The 21,543-nt window shown below is 44.2% G+C and overlaps 1 protein-coding gene across 1 annotated transcript in view; it reads right to left on the bottom strand.

The window, feature by feature from the left end:
* Window positions 1–21,543, bottom strand: part of MAP3K21 (mitogen-activated protein kinase kinase kinase 21) — a 125,089-nt gene that overhangs the window by 10,486 nt on the left and 93,060 nt on the right. Inside the window, exons 6-9 of the mRNA XM_075555293.1 lie at window positions 20,901–21,023; window positions 9,259–9,409; window positions 8,873–8,970; window positions 150–926 (exon numbers count right to left, since the gene is read on the bottom strand). Of these exons, the coding sequence (XP_075411408.1) occupies window positions 150–926; window positions 8,873–8,970; window positions 9,259–9,409; window positions 20,901–21,023 (1,149 nt within the window). The remainder of the gene's footprint in view (window positions 1–149; window positions 927–8,872; window positions 8,971–9,258; window positions 9,410–20,900; window positions 21,024–21,543) is intronic.

Below are 21,543 nucleotides of genomic sequence, written 5' to 3'. Positions count from 1 at the left end.
GGAGAGGAGGGTAGACACATTAAACATGTTAAGTGAACAATTAAAACCGATTTTTAAAGGCACTCATTTAAAAAAGGAAAAAAATCCGATCTACCCATACAATGTTCCATTCTAAACTCAAAGACTGTTACCCAAATAGAACAACCTACTTGGAAACTGAGACGTATTTCCATCAGACAGGGTCCGTCTGTGATGGGACGTTCTTCCCTGTGAAGGTGCACAATTAGGCACGTTCCCGTGTTTCACGGGGGAAGATGACTGGTTTTTCAGGAGGCCCCGATCAAGGTCAAGTCTTGACACGGAGGTGGGCTCATGATGACATCCTTGGAAAGCGGAACGAAGCTGTGGAGCTGGAATCTCTAGGTAAGAGGTGGTGTGTGCGCTGCCCACAGAGATGTCATCCTGGTCAGCCTGCAGCAGGCACTTTGTGGAAAGCGAAGGCACGGAAAAAAGATTCACAGCACTTGGCAGGGGGAACGAAGGAGCACTGTCGGTCTCCTCTCTCTTAGACGGCAGTCTTGTCAGCGGACTGGCACTTCTGCGAGGCCTGGCAGCACGCTGCAAGACGGCCTCTCTCTTCTTCTTTTCTTCCTTGAGCAGCAACTCATCCGAAGCCTGCGCTGTAGCAAGCTCTCTGATATCCAGCCCCAAAGCCACAGACGCAAGAAGCACCGTGCACGCATACACAGCGGAGTCCATTTTCTTTTTCTGGGGTGGTCTTCTCAGACTGTCCGTCGGGGTCACCTGAGGGGTGCCCGGGGCCGAGCCGGCCGAGTCTTCCTCAAAGCTTTCAGGGGCCCCGGAGTTCTCCCTGTGGTCGTCTCTACACAGCGGCACATCAATGTAGGCTTGATTGGGCAATTTTATTTGCTTTGGTTTTCTGTTCTCCAATCCATCAGGGGAAGGCTTTGGTTCTTCGCAAGCACCTAAAGAAAGGTAGACATATACATCATTGCCGTTCGCTTTTGACAGTAAAGATTATTTGAACTGTCTTCTAAAGAGCCATTGCTGGCTTTTATCACTCAAGAGATGGTTCTTCATCGGTAGGAGTAATAGAAATTAGATAGGAAAAAAATGTCACTCACACGCAAGACATGAGAAAGGTAGGTTACACAAAACATGCCCTCCTCAGGTCTAAAACATACGGATGGATGTCCTTATCCATAGCTAGCTATGTTTAAAAGAACAGTTAGGGTGTGTTTAAAAGAACAGTTAGAACATGTTAGTGTTTCTCTGGGCGTTTTGCCTGGATCAGCAATGACTACATTGCTTGGGGGCTGGTAAAAATGAAAATCCGTGGCCTATCCCAGACTATTGAGTAAGAAATCTGAGGGATGGAGTCCAGCTTCCCATGTTCAAACCAGAGCTTACTAAAGTTTAGGAACCACTGCAATAGGTGAGCAAGAGAAAGACAAGGCTTCCCACGCCCGTAAAGAGTTACGGACTTGAAAACCCACAGAGGTAGTTCCACCCTAAGAGTCAGAATCGACTCGGTGGCAGCGGGCAGTAGATGAAGTTTCCCAAAGGTGACAAAGTCCCCAAAGGGTAAGAAATTCGACCGAAGACGATGCTAAAATCATTTTCCTTATTTGCTCGACTCAAAACCCCTCCATCTGATTTCGCATGCGTCTACCAAAGAACCTCCAATAATTGTTCCAGAATTAGGTCCCAAACAAATAAAGACCACAAACAAACAAACCTTACTGCTTCCACACGTATTGATTGTTGATCCTAGCAAGATGATATCATTGACAGCTTCGATCTTTTTTCTCCGTTTATCATGATGTCTACTGGTGACGCCGTCACGGTTTCTGTTTCTTTACATGGTGCTAAAATCCATAATGGAGGCTGCCGCGCTTGATTTCAACCAACAAATGCTTCAAGTCCTCCTCACTTGCAGTAAGCAAGACGGTGTTAGCTGCATCTTGCAGGTTAAGAAGCTTCCCTTTCATTCGGCTGCGGTGTTCTTCGGATCGCCTGTTTCTCAGAGTGTCCACTGGCCAACACACACCGCGGTGCTTCGAAGGTTAGATCTGTTCCTAGATAGATTTGTCCTGTTGGTTCCAAACTGGTACTCGTGTCTCCAGCTTTTGAGACACAGACTCTATGCCACCTAGCGCTCTTCACTCTTTTTGTCCCATTAAAAAAATCAGGATACTTTAATGTACTTTTCAAAGTATTTTAAGCATGACGGGACCATATTAAAAATGAAAAGGGCAGTTTTAATAGATGAAAATCGACTTATTTCATACTGAAAGCACAGATGTCTGATACAAACTCTCTAGTCCTTTGACACACAGGAGGCTCCTTTTGCAAGTCTTCTGAGAGTGGTGTCTGTTGAGATAATCCGACATAAAATTCCGACAACAGTCTGTCATCATGTGTGCATTCCATCCTCATTGGTATCTGGTTTCCACTGCTTTATATCTTGGTGAAATCTTTCACCTTACTCTTTGCTTAAGTCACTAAGGTTCTCTGGAAAGCTGTCTAGTGACAGGCGTCCTCAAACTACGGCCCACGGGCCACATGCGGCCCGCCGAGGACATTTATCCGGCCCGCCGGGTGTTTTTGCCCCGTTTTGTTTTTCATTTCAAAATGAGAGATATGTGCTGTGTGCATAGGAATTTTTTCATAGTTTTTTTTTTTTTAACTATAGTCCGGCCCTCCAATGGGTCTGAGGGACAGTCTACTGGCCCCCTGTTTAAAAGTTTGAGGACCCTTGGAACTGTGGACAATAACACTCATGTGACAGTCAAGCCTGTAGAAATGAAAGAGCATTTCCTCTACGGGGTGCTAGTCCTAACTGCCTTCTTGTTGCCAAGGAAGTTTTCTACAAGAAGAACAAAGGAAGACCAGGCACATGATCTGATTTCATTCATTGATGCTATGAAATGTAGGTCCATTTATAAAGTGCCTGATCTGTGGACCATCGAAAATGCCTGCCTTAATTTTTTTCCACGTAAGTCCAGTTAACGTAGGCACTATTTATTCAATGCCAGAGGCATTTTTATTCAAAACCTATACAAATTGTCCATCAGGTCCAGCTTTACGACTGTCTCATGCTACCAACAGCTCACAACCACCACATATTCTTATGGAGGCCAATCTTTTCTTGCCCAATGTTCATGCTTGGCTTTATTATCTCCCAAGGGCATAAAAATAAATGTAGCAAATTAACTTTCTTCGAGTCTATAACCAACCCCGTCACCCATGTTTTTGGTAATTTTTCTTTTCAAGCCTGAGGAAGAGAGAGACTTGTCTTCTTCTTTCTTCCTGATGGAATGACTCATTGGAACAGAATCACACCCGTTGCCGTTCTTTAAAAGAACACGTTGCAAACTACTGTTTGAACTGTTAATGAAAAGAAGCCGCTCACTTGCGTTTATTCGGAGACACTACTTTTCTTCAGGTGCTTTCTGGTTGTCATTACAGAATAGGACGTTGTCGTCTTTGGAACAGAATGGCAGCAAGCCCTTTCTCTGCTTCCATAAACTGTAATTTTTGTTCCAGACTAAAGTACATTCCTTTGGTCTGGAGGAAAGCAATTCAGAAGATTCCTTGGAAAGATTTACGCCCATGATAGGATCACCCAATTCATTCAAAATGTTCACTATGCGAAGCAGTTTGGAAACCGCGGGTCGCTTCCTCACTTTCTTTACCCTGCGTGCCGCCAGACATGCATGACTCACCTGCTGAGAGCTGGGCAGTTCACAGAAACGTGGATCCAAGTGCAGAACAGAGTGCGTCACAGGAAAGGAAGTAGACAGATAGTTGTGAAGCAAAGGTCATTATGCACACAAAAATGTGGTCACTTAAATACATACATTTTCCATTCCAGTAAGAAAGCTTGTTAGGAGCTCAAGGAGAAAGAAACAGGACTGACGGTTCCAGAGGGACTTGGGAGGAGGAGGCGGGGAAGGTAAAAGTGAGCAAACAACACCATAGACAGGGGAACAACTAGGGAACTAAAATCAACAATGAGGAGGACATGGAGATCCTGGGAGTGTTGGAGCAACAGCAATCTAGCCGAGAGGAATTACTAAGAGGCAGAAGAAAGGTGAGTGTGATGGTGGGGCAGGAGGAAGGTAAAAGGAAACAGAGGAAAGGTCTAGGAAGCAAAGCTATGGATAGAGGTAGAGGTATAAAGATAGGTGTGTACACATGTAAATACGTTAATTCATAAAAACAGAGTTATTAGCATATGCACATATATTTATATGACAATACATTGAGGTAGGGGATGGACTTTGAGCCTCTCCTCAAGCCCTGCCTCAATGCAAGAACACTTTGTTCTAACAACCTGGCATTCCGAGATGCTCAGCCTCCCAGCATGATCGCTGAAGACAAAATGGGTACACAAGCACGTGTGGTGAAGAAGCGAGCAGTGCCCAGCTATCAAAAGATATAGCATCTGGGGTCTTAAAGACTTGTGTTTAATAAGCGGCCATTTGGCAGGGAAGCAACAAGACCACACGGAAGAAGCACAAAAGCCTGTGCGATCATGAGGTGTCAACAGGATCGGGTAACAGGCATCAGAAGACCCCAAACAAACAAAAACGTGATTGAGAATGAGGGAATTTGGAGCTGAGACCCAAAACCCATCTGTACACAATGGGACATCCCCTCACAGAAGGGTCACAAGGAAGGGCACAGTGTGGCACTGATGAAACACACAATAGTCCTCTGGTTCTTTGAGGCTTCCTCACCCCCCACTATCATAACCCCCCCCCCCAGTCCCATCTTTCACTTTGGGCTGGACCAGAGCATGTATACAGGTACAGATAAGAGATCATGATACACATAATCCAGGGCAGATAAACCTCTCAGGAACAGCAATGGGAGTAACCATAACAGGAGAGAAGGGGGAAAGGTGGGAGGGAGGGGAAAAAAGATCTGATACCAAGGGCTCAAATAGAAAGTAAATGTTTAGAAAATAATGATGGCAACATATGTACAAATATGCTTCATACAATTGATTTATGGATTGCTATACAAGAGCTGTAAGAGCCCCAATAAAATGATCTTAAAAAAAGAAAGAAAGAAAGCTTGTTCTGACATCCTGATTCTGCGAAGGAGATCTTTAGAGGAGCACTTACATTTTTATAAATTCAACCATGTCTAAGAAACTAGACCTTGTCTATCCAATGCAAATTTCAGAACCAGCACCTCAAATAACCCCAGGAACAGGCCTAAAAAATTTATTTCTTGGGCTGTACATTTGTTCAGCATGCAGACTGAATAAATACGGTGAAAAGATACAATCCTGTGGAGCACCTTTCCTAATTTTAAGCCATGGTGTAACCTTGTTCTGCTTATACAACTGTCTCTTGTTCTTCGTACAAGTTTATGGAAGTGGGTTTAACAACTCGTGTGTGTTTATTCCCTCCCTGAGCGGGTCAGGGCTTTATGCATCCAGGGACCCATTTATAATCTTTCCCATTGCTTATGACTACTGGCAAGTATTTGCAGAGCGTTCTGTCTTGGTAAATATAATTTGCATGGAGTTTATATAATTATGTAAATCCAAATAGTCCTTCATTTAGTCATAAAACATTCATATCAGTTAATTCATTCTGAGTGCTTCCTATGTTCGTAACAGTGAGAATGGACCGGGGGGAAGCAGACATGCCTGGCCTTTGTGGAGCTGACAATGGGGGTGGCAGAGAAAATGCGAGCTATAAAACTATGAACATGAGGAGTACTGGGACAGAGAGCGAAGAGTGGAGTATTATGAGCAAAGGCGTTCAGGAAGGACGCTTTCAATTAAACAGAGAAATTTAAACCCAGTTGCTCCTTAATAATGTGGTTAAATTCAATGCCACGGAGTCCATCTCCATTTAGAGGGACGCTATAGGACACAGAACTGCTTACCTTGCAGTTTGTAGTCCAACTCATAACCCACCATACTACAGGGCCCCTCAAAAGAACAACATGGTAAATTGCCAAGTACAAAGGCCAATTTTCTCCTTTGCTTCTGCGATAGTTTATCGTGCCAGCCTGGCCGATAAACAGAAGTAGGATTAACTGAAGGGCAGAGGGATAAATGGCTCGGTGAGCCTCGCCTTGCTTGTTCTGTGCCTCAGTTTAAAGGGGTACACTACCTGTGGGATGCCTAGCCTGTGGACTGTGTCGCTGCAAGTTGAGGTCCCTTTAAGCCCACATGATTGGAATGTTCATCTCTGGAGCTGGGGACTGACAGTTGATGACAGTTGGGGACCTGCCTTGCTGTTTGCTGCCTGGGTATATATAGCCCAGCTCTCTCTACAGAAGGGGACTGGCAACTGGCAGCTCTCAAGCCTTAAAGGACTGCTAGTGTCTCACTGCTTTATAATTTAACTGTTAATTTCTTGTATTATCTATCTGTATAATATTTAATGGTTTATTTCTTGTATTATATATCTATCTATCTTTATAAATATATTTATATATAATTACTAGCAATCTGGTTTTGTCTCTCTAGAGAACCCTGTCCAACACAGCTTCCTTTTTTCGTTTTCATTGCCCCACCCGCAATCATTTGGTTGGCATAGAATTCACATATCATACAATTCAATATCCACTCAAGAAGAGTTGCATAATCATTGCCACAATCAGTTTCAGAACCATTTTCCTTTCAATCTTGTACCCGTTATTAGCTCCCTGTTTGCCCCCCAACCTCCCCTGCCACACCCTTAAGGAACCATTCATCCAGCTGCTGTTGCTATAGATTTACCTATCCTGAATTTCATATACAGAAAAACATTAAAAAAACAAACAAAAACAACTCACAAAGAACAGGGTAAAGCAGATGAAAAACTTCAATAGAAAAGAAAGCACAGAATATTCAAGACCAGAACAAGTTTAAATGGGTGAAGGAAGAGCTAATGATGGGGTGCCGGACTTTAACCTAACCGCGCTTGTAGCAACCCACTTTCCAAGGCACTGTTAGCAAGGTTAGCTAAGGTCATTCACATGCCTGGTCCACAGTCAGAGGGTTTCCCAGGAGCTTAATCCATATGCATCACTCCTTCATGCATAAGTGTGCTTTACACAATTGATGCATGTGTGGACTGTGCTAAGAGTTGTATGCGCTCCAATAAAATGATTAAGAAAAAAGATGTATTGGCATAGTGGCCGCGGCGATGGGATTGAACAGAATAAAAATAGAGAGGATGGTGAAAAAAAACAACTAAACAACAAAAAAACCCAAAACGAAAAAACAAAACAAAACAAAACTGAAATAGCTTTAAAATGGGTCAAAAGGGAGACCAAATAACATTACATTTTGACTTAATCACTTCTGCTAACAGCAATTTTACAATGTCTGCCCTCTGTCTGATAAAAGGGTGATTGATTCATATCCTCCACTATGACAGGAGGGGCTCACCGGAGGCTAATCCATGCAAATGGATTGTGGACTTCCATTTTGTCATCCACGATCCTTCTGGAAACCCGCCGTTCCCAATGTACGCTTTGCTGCCATTCCCTCCTCTATATTGGGGTTATATTATTTGCAGTCCTTGGATCACACAGGCTGGTGTGCTTCTTCCATGTGGACTTAGGTGATGCCTCACTTAGATGGCTGTGTGTTTGAACCTAAGCCTCTAAGACCTGAGCCGCTACGGGCACCATCTAGTTTCTTCACCACACTTAACTTTTTTGGGGGGGTAAGAGCAACCTTTAAGGTTTGTCTTTTCCTCAGTAATTTCCTTATCTCAACCACCTTTTCTTACTGTTCTTATCAAGATGCATTTAAATGGAACAGAAATGCCTACGGAATAGTCTTCAAGCCGTTTTACCGAGTTAAACGCGAAGATTTCTGCCACGTCTGCTGTCTGTGTTGTCGAGTGGGTCCGTGCTCAGAGGGACCCACATCAAGCAGAATGAAACACTGCCAGTTTGGGGTCATCTTCACCATGGCCTGAGCCCCCCTTGTTACAGCCATCAGGTCCGCACGCCTCAGGCCGAGTCTGCTTTCTTGCTGATCTACTTCGTGAAGCAGGATGTCCATCCCCAGGCGCTGCTCTGTTGCATCTCAAGGTACATGAGATGGTCTTGACCCCCTTCCTTCGCAAGAACACGCTAGCTGTCTTTCCAAGACACACCCCCAGACTACAAACCAGACCTGCTGCCATCGAGTGGATTCCGACTAGAGAACAGGGTCGCACTGACTCTGAGGGTGTCCGAGACCGTGACTGCAGTAGTAGAAAACCTCATCTCTCTCCTGTGGAGGGGCTGGTGTGTGGCAGCCCAGCACAGCACCCTCTCTCTGACCAGGGCTCCTTAAGACACCCCCAGAGGTGGCTATACAGCCAGGAACAGAAAAACTCGCAGAGAATCTACATTTTCCTATTTCCTACAGTGAACCAACCTGCTTCTATGCAATTAATCTAGATACTTTTTCTTTTAATCGTTTTATTGAGGCTCTTACAGGTTTTATGACAAGCTACACATCAACTGTAACAAGCACATTTGTACACATGTTGCCATCATTATTTTCTAGACATTTCTTTCTACTGAGCTCTTGGTGTCAGCTCCTCTCCCCTTCCCACTTCAGGGCCCCTTAGTAAATCATAAATTATTATTTTCATATCTTACACTGACCGCTGTCTCCCTTCCCCCCACAGCTTCTGTTGTTCAGCACCCTGGAGAGGGGTGGCGGTGAGTTTCTGTGTTGGTCATCACCTTCGGTTTCCCCTTCCTCCCCTCCTTGGCCCACCAAGACTAATTTTCTACTAAAGGAAAGGAGCGAGCCACAAATTACCTAAAAACATTTGGAGTCTAAGTGAAAACCACAGGTAAATGTTACCACCTGCTCGCCTTTCGGTAACACTTTAATGACCATAAATATCAGGGCAATCAAAAACAAATTCTATTCCTGAAACATATTTACCTGGCTGGTCCACAAATAAGGAAGCCAAGGGCATGGTTTTCTGAGTTTTAATTAAGATAGTTGACCAAGGACTGTTGCCATCTGAGAGAGGTCTTATTCTATAAAACAAAAATGTTAATTTTGATGCAATACAACCATACGACACAATTCCAGTATTTTTAAGGCAATACAGAGAAGACTTCTACACCCTGAGTTCTGCAGGGTTAACAGTACAAATACAAATTTTAACTGAATCATGAGTATGAAAAGCTCATCCATGAAAATGAAATTCCTATCTAGGTCTGTCCGGATTCACTGCTTTTTAACAGACAAGCCTGGTAACAACCACAATGAGAAAGGCATTTGTCTGTCAAGCATCGGGGGCCCTGTGGTCATCACAGGTGTACCTTTCTTTGCAGTTAGTTCTTTCTTTTATCGGAATCGAATTTGGTCCCCAGGTGCAACCTTTCCTCTTGAAGTTCCGTCTCACATCTTCAAACTCTTCTTGGCGACAGACTGTGTTCCTTCCCCAAGTTTTATTGCTTTCATCCGAAGTCACTAAACAGAAAGGGATATTCAGTAAGCTGCATGCACAATGTTCAACATCCACAAGGACGCAATCATTTGTGCCATGATCTGACGAAAAACAAGAAAAAGACACTGACTGTGGTAGCAATTGTACACTACTACTTGACATGACTGAGCTTGGGAATGATGTGATATCTGTATAACTCCCAATGCAATGCTTTAAAAACAAAACAAAACAAGAAAAAGGGGGAAATCATTTCCTTCATTTCGTCTCTGGCATATTTCTTTCTCTTAATCATAAAATAGGAAGATAAAATAAATAGAAATGATTAATCGAATCTTTGCTATCAATTTATCTAACATTCTGCAACAATTAGGGTTTCATTTTATTTGGAAAAGAATCACACTGAGCATTTAACTTAAAATAAATGATTAGCAGCACTCTGATCTTTTAAACCATATCTATTAGAGTTTTGACTCTGAGGCAAAAAAGAAATATTTTATTTTTAAAATCATTTTATTGGGGCTCATACAACTCTTATCACAATCCATACATACATCAATTGAATGAAACACCCTTATACATTCGTTGCCCTCGTCATTCTCAAAATTCGCCTTCCACTTGGGTTCCTGGAATCAGCTCGGTTTCCTTTTTTTTCCTCTCCCCCTCCCTCACTGGACCTCCCCCTTCCCCCATGAACCTTTAATAGTTTATAATTATTTTATCTTATCTTACACTGCCTGGTGTCTCCCCTCACCCACTTTCCTGTTGCCCATCGCCCAGAGAGGAAGTTACATGTAGATCCCTGAGATCGGTTCTCCCTTTCTACACCCCCTTCCCTCCTGGTGTCACCACTCCCACCGCTGGCCCTGAGGGGTTCATCCGTCCTAGATTCCCCGTGTTTCCAGATCCCTACTGCACCGCTGTGCATCCTCTGGTCTAACCAGGTCCGCAAAGTAGAATTGGGATCATGATAATTGGGGGGGGGGGAGAGGAAGCGTTCAAGAACTAGAGGATGGTTTTGAGTTTCATTGTTGCTACACTGAACCCTGAGTGACTCATCTCCTCCCCACTACCCCTCTGCAAGGGATGTCCAGCTGTCTACAGATGGGCATTGGGTCCCCATCACGCACTCCCCTCATTCAAGGTGATGTGATTTCCCCCCTCCCCACACTGCCTAAAAGAAACATTTTAAATTGCAATTTAAGCTTTTGCTAAGTCATCACAAGAGTTTAGCTAGAATTGCCTTTATCGTATCATATTAATATAAAACATCTGACAGTCTCACAGCTCCTTGCCCTCATAGGGAGAGAATTTCCCCATGCAAAATCTATAGTTTCCATATGCTTGCATGTGGCCAGCCTTCAAGTGCATTTATAATGACATTAGAAATCACTAGGGAAAACTAATGTTACTTACACATGTAGGTGTGTGTGTGTGTGTGAAACCTGTAGATGTTCTAAAACCACACATCACGATCAACATAGGCAGAATATGTATTTCCAGAAAAGATGAGTTACAGACAAAATGTTAATTATATACGATATACGGCGATTTTAATAAGAATTATGGGCATATACATCTATGTACATATTTTAAAAGCCAATCAACACAGATACACAACTTCCATTAACATGTTTACTTCTCAAGAAGAGGCCTGATCATGTAAAAGCTGGACCTTTCACTTACTTTAATCATTTAAAAAAATATTTGAGGTCTCATGTTTGCTTGCTTTTGCTTTTTGTGTTTCAGTATTCTTCTTTAAAAACACAGGAAGGGTATGTTTCCCTGTTGGCATTATGTGCGGTTGAGTGAGTTCTGACTCAGTGACCCTGTGCACAGCGGCTGCCCGGCTCGGTGCCATCCGCACCAACACCCTCCTGTTTGAGCCAATGTGGCAGCCGTCCTGTCAATCAACTTTGTTGAGGTCATCCTCATTCTTGTTGACCTTCAGCTTGACCAACCTTAATGTCCTTTTCTAGAGACTTCTCTCTCCTGATCACGTCCAAAATATATGAGACGAAGTCTCACCGTCTTGCTTTTAAGGAGCATTCTACTGTGTTTCTTCCCGGACAGATTTGTCGGTTCTTCTGGCCCTCCACGGTGCTTTCAGTTGTCTTTAACAAACACCACGATTCGAGTGCACCCTTCTTCCTTATTCATTATCCAAAAGAAACACTGCCAAGAGAAACAACAAAGGTCGTGGAAGTACAGCCAGAATGTTCCCGAGAGGTGAGGATGGGGAAACTTCAGCTTTCATACTTTGGGTATGTCGTCACGAGGGACTACATATCCAGGCAAGGACATTGTGCTTGGTCAAGCAGAGAGGTAGCAGAAAAGAAGATCCTCCACTAGACGGATTAACACAGTGCTGCAACAATGTGCTCAAGCCTTAGAACAACCGTGAGCCCGGTGCAGGGAGAGCAGTGTTTCATTCTGGTGTACATCCATCCGGTCACTGTGAGTCAGAACTCAACAAAAGCTCCTAACAACAGGTTCCCACGGGCCCTGATTTGTGGATCCAAGGAAGACAAATTCCTGGAGAACTTCAATCGTTTTGTCGTTTATGATGCTGTAATCGTTGGTGTACCTGCGTGACTTCTGGTTTTCTTTACATTGAGTTCGTTATCAATATTGAGGGCTGTCGTCCCGCATCTTCATGAGCAAGTGCTCCGCATCCTCCCCTGCTCTCATCATCAAGGTGTGTGACCTGCATATTATAGGTTAATAAACCTTCCTCCAGTCCTGACGACTGGTCCTTCTTTACATAGTCCAGCTCTCCAAATAATTTGCTCAGCATACGTACTGAATAAGTACGGTGCAAGGATGCAACCTTATTTACACTTTTCTTGATGTTAAGGAAGGCAACATGCCCTTGTTCTACTTAACCGACTCCGTCTGGGTCCGTGTACAGGTTCCATAGGAATGCAACCAAGTGTTCTGGAATTCCCATTCCTAGCAATGTTACCCCTCGTTTGTTCTGACCCACACAGTCAAATGCCTTTGCGTAGTCAATAAAACACCGGTAAGCATTTTTCTGCTCTTCTGTTTTCAGCCAAGAGCCAGATGACGTCAGCAATGATATCCCTCCTTCCACTTCCTCTTCTGGATCCAGCTTGAGCTTCTGGGAGCTCCCAGTTGATGTACTACTGCCACTCCTTTTAATGATCTTCAACAGAACACCCCCAACTACCATGATCCGAATTCTACCTTGCAGACCTGGATAGGACAGAGGCTGTACACTGGTGCATATGAGGGCTGGAGGTACAGGGAATCCAGGGTGGATGATACCTTCAGGACCAAGGGTGTGAGGGACGATGCTGGGAGAGTGGAGGGTGAGTGGGTTGGAAAGGGGGAACTGATTACAAGGATCCACATGTGACCTCTTCCCTGGGAGAGGGACAGCAGAGAAGGGGGGAAGGGAGACTCCGGATAGGGCAAGATATGACAAAATAACGAGGTATAAATTACCAAGGGCACATGAGGGAGGGGGGAAAGGGGAGGGAGGGGAAAAAAAAAGAGGACCTGATGCAAGGGGCTTAAGTGGAGAGCAAATGCCTTGAGAATGATTGGGGCAGGGAATGTATGGATGTGCTTTATACAATTGATGTATGTATATGTATGGATGGTGATAAGAGTTGTATGAGTGCCTAATAAATGTAAAAAAAGAAAAGAGGAGAAAAAAATGATTAAGGCAAAAACTGTACAGATGTGCTTTATACAACTGATGTATGTATATGTATGAACTGTGATAAGAATTGTATGAGCCCCTAATAAATTGTTAAAATTAAAAAAAACCTGAAAAAAAAAGGTTTATCTAAAAAAAATTTTGTTAATACGTGTATCACATCTTTCTAGTTCAACCATGCCAACCAGTATGGTACAATTGCTACCACAATCAGTTTCCAAATACTCTTTTTCCTTCATGAACTCCTTGACATGATCCCTATTTATGTCTCATTTGCCCCCTCCCCCCACTGTATCCCCTCCCTACCCGAAACCCTTATTCTACTTGCTGTCCCTATAGGTTTATCAATCCTGGGTTTTCGTATCCCAAAAGCAGAAAAACATACAACACAACTTTAAGAGAGTGACACCCTGATTGACATGATACCTCTGAGATAAATCTGAATGTGAACCAAGAAACTAAAAAAAAAATACAGTTAATGTTGAAAACCAGATCAGGTCCAGGATGTATCAGAGAGGGGATCAACTGACAAAGTTTTAACTGTTCAAGTCAAGTTCATCCCTTTGATTTTATAAACTCATCTCCAAAGCACTGTGTTTAGTAACCTCTTCCCTGCCACCCCTCAATTACGGGTGGAAGGAGATCACTGGAGGCTTATTTCCTATGTAGATCCCACAAATGTATTGAGCGCTCCTACTGTCCTCTATAGGCTTCTTCAAACTGGATTCTCACAATTTAGGCTCTGATCCTAATTCCTCCTTTGACTTCGGATTATATGATAAGATAATCCTTCGGTGACCAATGGTGTGAGTCTTTCATGTGGATTTCGTTGACATCCCACTTAGATGGCTGCTTGTTTGGAGACAAGCCTTTAAGACCCCAGATGCTATTTATCCGATAGCCGGGCACCATCTAATTTCTTCACCACACTTTGCCGTACAGCCACATCTTCTGTGTTCCCTTTCTGAGAGTAGTATTGAACAGCTAATTGTTCTTAAGTTCAATGCACGCCCAAGTCCCATTCCTGGATCTATGTCTTCTTTGTTTTATCTGCCTTTGACTCCCTGTTTAATTTATGGTAGAGGGTCTTATTGATCTTCCCCCTAGGGCATAATGATCTTCCATTAATATTGTCTTTGATTAATCCCCGGTACTAATTTTTCAAAACCCTGGTGTGAGAGGATATTGGGCCAATGTAGGCTAACGCCATATCACAGTACCTGAATTATCCTACAGAATCCTTTTGTGGCTGGACGCTATTTACACAAACAATGGGGTTAATTATCAAGGAAATTTACAATAATAATCATTGAGCATGTAGGCACAGGTTTGCCAGAATAATACATATCTTCACACAGCACACAGGGCATTGATGTAGCAGGACCACGTTTGTCCGCCTACCAACAGTTCAATAATATTGGTACAGCCGTCTTCTCTTCCTCAGAGACCATGTCTTTTCCATCTTAAGTCCTCAGGTTACAGGTGCGTATGAGGTAAAATTTAGTTCACCCAGTGGAATTTCCACATCGGATCTCACCGATGCGGCCTCTGGAGCATGCCAGGTGCCCTGAAGATCCAGGATTCAGGGTCCCAGTATTCCATGGCTCCAGGCCTGGGTCCCTAGGATGCACTCAGAAGCCCAGGTCAATGTGCCATTCGGTGCATAGCACCAAAGTCACTCCCCCCAAACATTTTCAGCCGTTCTTCCCCCAAACTGGAGGTTGGTCCTCTCACTTTTCCTACCAACAGCCATGCATTTGTGCTTCCCAAGAAGCGTTTGCTCCCTTGCCCCGTTCCTGACTTGATTTTTCCATCAGCATCCCTCATCCCTCTGATAGATTGTCTACCTGTCTGGGAGGACCTCTTCCTAGGTTTACATGGTGACCACTCAGTAGACAACACCCCCTTCCCCTCCTTTGACCAGTAGCTCCCAATGCCCTCCAGCTAAATGACATTCAAAGTACTTACCTATAGAGGATGCTGCATGGTTCACTGGCACTAGTCAGGCTCTCTACCAGGCTGTCTGCGCCCCTGGCCTGCCAACGGGATGCCCTACAAGCCTGAGTTTTGCCCATTCTTCTGCTTGTTCCTATAGCAGCGGACGCATACAGTATTTGTCCTTTTGTGATGGACTAACTTCACTCAGTAGAATGCCTTCCAGATCACTCCGTGTCTTGAGGGGTTTCATCACTTTTTTTTTTTGGGGGGGGATGCGTAGTATTCCATTGTGTATATACACACCAGAGTTTATTTAATCCAAGATTCTATTGATGAGAATTTAGGCTGCTTCCAACTTCTTGCTATTATGAACTGGGCTGCAGTGAAAACGGGGGAGCATACATCTGTTTGTGATCTGCTTCTCATTTCTTTGGGGGTACATGCCCATATGGGCCATATGGTACTTCAACCGCCATCTGTCTGAGGAATTGACATACTGCCTTCCCCAGTGGCTGCCCCTATTTACAAACCCACCAGCGGTGGATAAGAGTTCTAGTCTCACCACATCCTCTCCGGCATTTGTTGCTCTCAGTTTAAAAAAATTGGGCTGCAGTTATGCTTCCTCAGACACCTTAGATGGTATCTCATGGTTCTTTGGTTTTGTTTTTTTTTACTTGCATTTCCTGGATGGCTAGTGAACGGGCGCATTTCCTCATGTGTTTACTAGTCATTGGAGTTTCATCCTTCAACAAAATATTTCTTGCATGTGATGTTAATGATAGTTTGATGGTTTCTGCATTCTGTTGGACTGCCTTTGTTTGGAATGGGCTAATAAGTGTGGCTCTCTTCTGGTTGCCTGGTTGGGGAGCTGTCTTCCAAATTGCGTGGCATCGATGGATGAGTGCTTCCAGTGCTGCATCAACTTGTTGGCCATCATTCATCGGTGTCCTGCAAATTCCTAGTTCCACATTTTCCACTGTGCCTTCAGTGCAACGTTGTACCTCTTCATTACCCATTGGATTTGATCAGATGCTACCTCTCGAAATGGCTGAACAGCTATGTATATATATTTTTTTCCTTCACTGCAAGACCCAGAGCTTGATGCAAAGCAGGTTTATATACCATGCTTGCCAAATACCCTGCATCCTATGACAAGTTTCCACACAAAGGGGCTATTGACAATGGGCTGAGGGCAAACAAAGAAATATTAATTTTTCTTAGCCAACTTGTCTGTGATCCGGAAGGGACGATAAGGCCAGGAACAGGGAGGAACTGATCCTGTGCAGAGTGCTGTGTTCAGCAGCACTCTCAGGGAACAGGAGGGAAAGTGTCCACATTATCTTAGGGGAGAGTCAGACCATCCAGTGCATCATCAGCTCCCCGCCTGAGCCGCCAGCATTTCCCACAGAGCCTTGCCTGAACCGTGGAAGGGGTGGTCCTCTTCCACTTGCCCAAGGAGCAGACAGGGTTGCCCCCACACCACTATGATCTTTTCTCTTTCCTGTCTGTGCAATGAGCGTTCTGCTTTCTTTATGAACGATGTTCTCGATGCCCTCCCGCAGCTCACCAGGCCTCCTTTCATGGGTGTTCAGTGTGTCAGACTCCAGACTCAAGGTCGCTAACAAGCCTTCCTCCAATCCAGATGTCGCATTCTTCTTCACAGAATCCAGCTTCTCCGATGATTTGCTCAGCAGAGAGATTGAACAAGTGTGGTGAGAGAATATACCCCGATACACCCCTTTCCTGATTTTAAACCTTGGTCTGTTTCCATAACTGCTTCATGGCCCATGTTCGAGTTCCGAAGGAACACAATAAATTGTTCTGGAATTCCCATTCTTCTCCAGGTTATCTCTAGTTTGGCAGGAAGACCTTCCCCGTAATGTGATCTAACATAATGAAGCAAGAATTGTGGGAAGATTGGGGTGGAGGGCAACCCTTCCTCAGGCGCATGGAGATGTGGCCTCCTCCATCTATGCACATTGATACTTCAGAGAACTCCCTTCTCTTCGCCTTCATCCTGTTTTAAAACTCCCACATTTCAGAGAGACCCACCTTCTGTGAAACAGTTAATATACTGGAAGTCCTTCAACTCAGAAGGGCTGCTGGGCTCAAGTCAAGGAAGCAGACAGCTGAATCTTCCCCTCGGGCAATGCAGGCAGCCCGCCAACAGGCAGCCAACAGCAGGGCGGGTCACCAACAGTCAGCAGTTTAGGAGCTTAGTGAAGCAGGCCCAGATGGGATATGGAACTCAAGCAATGCAAGGCGACAGGATCCATCAACCTCAAGCTCAAGCGAAGTATGCATCAGCAGCATGGCGAAGTAGGTCTCAAAGGAAACTCAAGCTCTAGCAATATGGTCCATGGGTGGCTGTCCCACAGGTAGTGTAGCTCACAAGTTGAGGCAGAGAACTAGCTAAGGCAGCTGCAGGCTGGTCTGATCACCAGAGAGCAAGAGCGCCATCTACCAATATTTTTAAACCATTTTATTGACATATACTTTGTGACTACAATTCAATGGTTTACATATATTTAAGAGAATTGTGCCATCATCTCCACAATAATAATTTGATAATTTTGTTCATTCTTTTATCCATTGTTATTAGCTCCCCAACCTGCCCTGTCACGGTCCTCAGATTTATTAACTTAGTTACTGTCTCTATAGATTTACACCCATGCTAAATTTCATATTTAAAAAGTCACAACAAAGCAAACATCCTATTAATGAGAATAAAAGAAACAAAAGAAAGCAGAAAATAATAAACACTAGGCCAAGCAAAAAAATGGGTCAAGAGGGAAAACAAATGGTAAGATGTTAATATTTTAAGTTAACCATATCTTCAGTAATGCATTTTCCAATGCACTCTGAGGACAAAACTATTCACATATCTGGCACAGTCCCCTAGAGAAACAATTTCTGGTGGATTACTATACTCTCTGCCAAGTGGAACCACTAACAGAGGTCAACAGACTAATTTCCACATTGTTATCAGCTATCACCAAGAGAGCTAAGCTGACCAAATGGCATACGGTCATGCACCAGCTTAGGACCATTTCTATTACAAGCTGTATTAGGTCCAATGATATATCAAGATGACCCCCTTCTCTCATTAAAAGCTAGCATGATGCTGGAACCACCTTGCATGTCCTGCATCAGAGGGGAAGACTCACTGACAGTAGAGGACTATCTCTCAAATAATTCTCTCTGAAGCAGGCCACCGTCGGGCGTCACAAGGATCGGATAAGTTCCCAATGATTCCATATGAGTTGACCCAGGGCAAAGCGGTCCATAGGCAGAATTAAGGGGAACTTGCTGCCAGGATGGCAGACATACTACCCAGATCCTCAGCCCACAAGGAGATTAAAAGAAGTAGGCATCAGATATGACTGTGAATCCTGGCCAGGATAGCCAAGTAGATCAAATACTGAAGGGGTTGAGCCAAAGTGGTGAGCAAGGACACAGACAGACTGAGGAGACAGACAGAGCAGGTGACGTGACACAGAGCGACCCTTCTGAACTTTTGGTCTGATTCCACACACCTCTAGACCAGCAAGCATGTCCATCAAGGAATCAGCATCATGCTCTCATCAGGAACCCGCCCCCACCCCCAACCTTTCCTTACCCTTCCTGAGTCTTTCACCTTCTTTTTCTGTTTGTTTTTCTTATGGCCTTTTTTCCCCTTAATTTTCACTACGATTCTCTTTTCTTTTTCTCACCCTAGCTTTCTTTTAATTTACGATGCTTTATTTTTAGATATTAATGTCTCTTTTGTTGTTATTTGATTGTTTGTTTTTTTCTCACTGCTTTTTCTTTTTCCTTTTTTTTTTTTGCCTTTGTTCCCCTTCCCCATCTTGGGACACAGCAACCATTAAAATACTACCACACCAGCCACACCTCCAGCAGCCCTACCTACTGGATGCTACTACCCGATGAATGATAGACGACATCCCACACTAGCCGTAACGGAGTAAGGAGCCATAACCATAATTAACATCCATGCACCCAGTGAAAGACTTTCAAAATACATTAACCAAATGAAGAGACTGGTAAACCAAAATACAATAACTCTAGGAGACGCATCACTTTGGAGCAAAGATGGATCCACTGGGAAGAAAGTCAGCAAAAATACCAACGAACTAAAGAACGCAATCGAGGGTTGGAAAATCTCATAAAGGGGCATATTTTGTATCACCATTATTCTACAGGAGATAATAAAATGATTTTCACACTAAAGGACAAGACTTTAAAAGAGAACGGCAATGCCATGAGTGGGGTGGTAAGGAGAGCAGGAGGAAAAAAAAAGACCACAAGAACTATATACTGTTCTACTATCCCTGTTCTGATTAGAAATTACATAGTATGTTTTTCTTGTATGGGTTATACTTCACAAACAAAAAGGAAAAGGAATGAAAACAAAAAGGAATTTAAAAAGAAGAGAGGGGTCACAGTTTAAAAAAACTCTTCAAATTCCTTACCCATCAGACCCAAACTCCTTTTCTGAGTGGTTATAAACAAAACAACAAAAAAGTAAGATTGAAATCGGCTGAAACTATTTTGACATGCAAGCTAGTTTCAAACAAAAATAAAATCTCTTTTCCAGAACAGTTTGAAGCTCCCCCACATACAGGGGCTGATCAAATTGATGGCAGTGGGTTTGGTTTTGGGGAGTTTAAGGACTTAAAAGGAACCCAGGGTAGAGCAAATAGTTGAGCACTTAGTTACTAACCAACACTTGGGTGGTTGTAGTTCACTCAGTACATCTGGAGATCGACTTTAGAAAGCTGTGTGGAACTCAGCTCTACTCTGACACACGTAAGGTCAATCCTAAGTAGGAGTCCGTTTGACAATCATTATTTTGTTTTTCTTTTTGTTAAGGACCTAAGTAGGAATGAAGTTTTGTTTCCCAAATAGTAGCGGTAACATCTGTTTCCCTGACTTAGAAACCTACTGACTAGATCTGGATGAGTGAGCTCTGGTGGTGCAGTGGTCACGAGCTGGGCTGCGATCCACAAGGTCAGCAGTTCGAAACCACTAGCTGAAGGGAGCAAGATGTGCATTTCTACCCACGCCAAGAGTCACAGTCTTGTGAATGAAGGGGGAGTGCAGAGTGGAGACCCAAGGCCCATTTGTCAGCCACTGGAGATCCCCTTGCAGAGGGGTCTAGGGGAGGAGATGAGTCAGTCAGGGTGCAATGTAGCACCGATGAAGAATACAGCTTTCCTCTAGTTCCTAAATGCTTCCTCCCCACAACCATCATGATCCGAAATCTACCTTGCAAGTCTGGATAGAGCAGAGGTTGTACACCGGTGCAGATAGGAGCTGGAGGCACAGGGAATCCAGGGCAGATGATCCCTTCAGGACCAGGGGTGTGAGGGGCGATACTGGGAGAGTGGAGGGTGAGTGGGTGGGAAAGGGGGAACTGATTACAAGGATCTACATGTGACCTCCTCCTTGGGGGACGGACGACAGAAAATTGGGTGAAGGGAGACGTTGGACAAGGCAAGATACGGCAAAATAATAATTTATAAATTATCAAGGGCTCATGAGGGAGAGGGGAGTGGGAAGGGAGGGGAAAAAATGAGGACCTGATGCAAAGGGCTAAAGTGGAGAGCAAATGCTTTGAAAATGATGAGGGCAAAGAATGTACAGATGTGCTTTACACAATTGATGTATGTGTATGGATTGTGATAAGAGTTGTATGAGCCCCTAATAAAATGTTAAAGAAAAAAAAGTCACGGTCTTGGAAACCCAAAGAGGCAGTTCTGTCCTGTCCCATAAGGGCACTATGAATCAGCGTCGACCCAACGGCAGTGAGTGCGATTTGGATGTGAGCCAAGCAAATGTCAGAGATAAAGGTGCACGCCCCTGCGCCCGTCAAGACGGGAGGAGGGACTTACACTGGATGGCTCGGAGCCGAGGGATTATCGTCGGGCTGCTTGGCGGACTCGAGCTGTTACTGTGCAAACTTCTTCGTTTTTCCAAGTTGGGAGATGCTTGCACGGTAATTTTGTGCTGAAAGTCTGTTGGAGAAGAGGAGAAAAAATTATGGCGATGTAGTCTTAAATCATCATCACGCTCATGCCGCTGGCAAATAGCACAATTCTTTTTGATTTATTAGAATTACTGAATTATATGGAAAAAAATAAACCCAAAACGAAAAAACAAAACAAAACAAAACACCCAGTGGAAGATAGCGCTCCAACAGAGAAAGCCCCTGGAGTCCAGGTGGGAGGTTCACCTGGGGGCACAGGTTGTATGATGTCATATAGGTGGGTCTGACCTCGGCCAATGGGGTCTGCCAATATCTTCAATCCCTCCACCCCCACTCCCCCAAATCGCAGTGGGGCTGGAGGGAATAAGAGCCAGCTGCGGAAAGGCCAAACCCATTTTTGACTCTGCTCTTATTCTGCTGCAGGCAGACGGTGGGGGTGTCTCACATGCCGGTGCGCACACACCTGCACACCCCCTCAGGGCCGCTCTGGGCCTCCAAGGGCCCCACATGCTCTTGGTTTCTTGACTTCTGGGGATTCCCCAGTTCCA

Source organism: Tenrec ecaudatus, chromosome 7 (genome assembly GCF_050624435.1).
Source record: "Tenrec ecaudatus isolate mTenEca1 chromosome 7, mTenEca1.hap1, whole genome shotgun sequence".
In the NCBI taxonomy this organism is placed as follows: Eukaryota; Metazoa; Chordata; class Mammalia; order Afrosoricida; family Tenrecidae; genus Tenrec; species Tenrec ecaudatus.
This window is presented reverse-complemented; position numbering and strand designations above follow the sequence as displayed.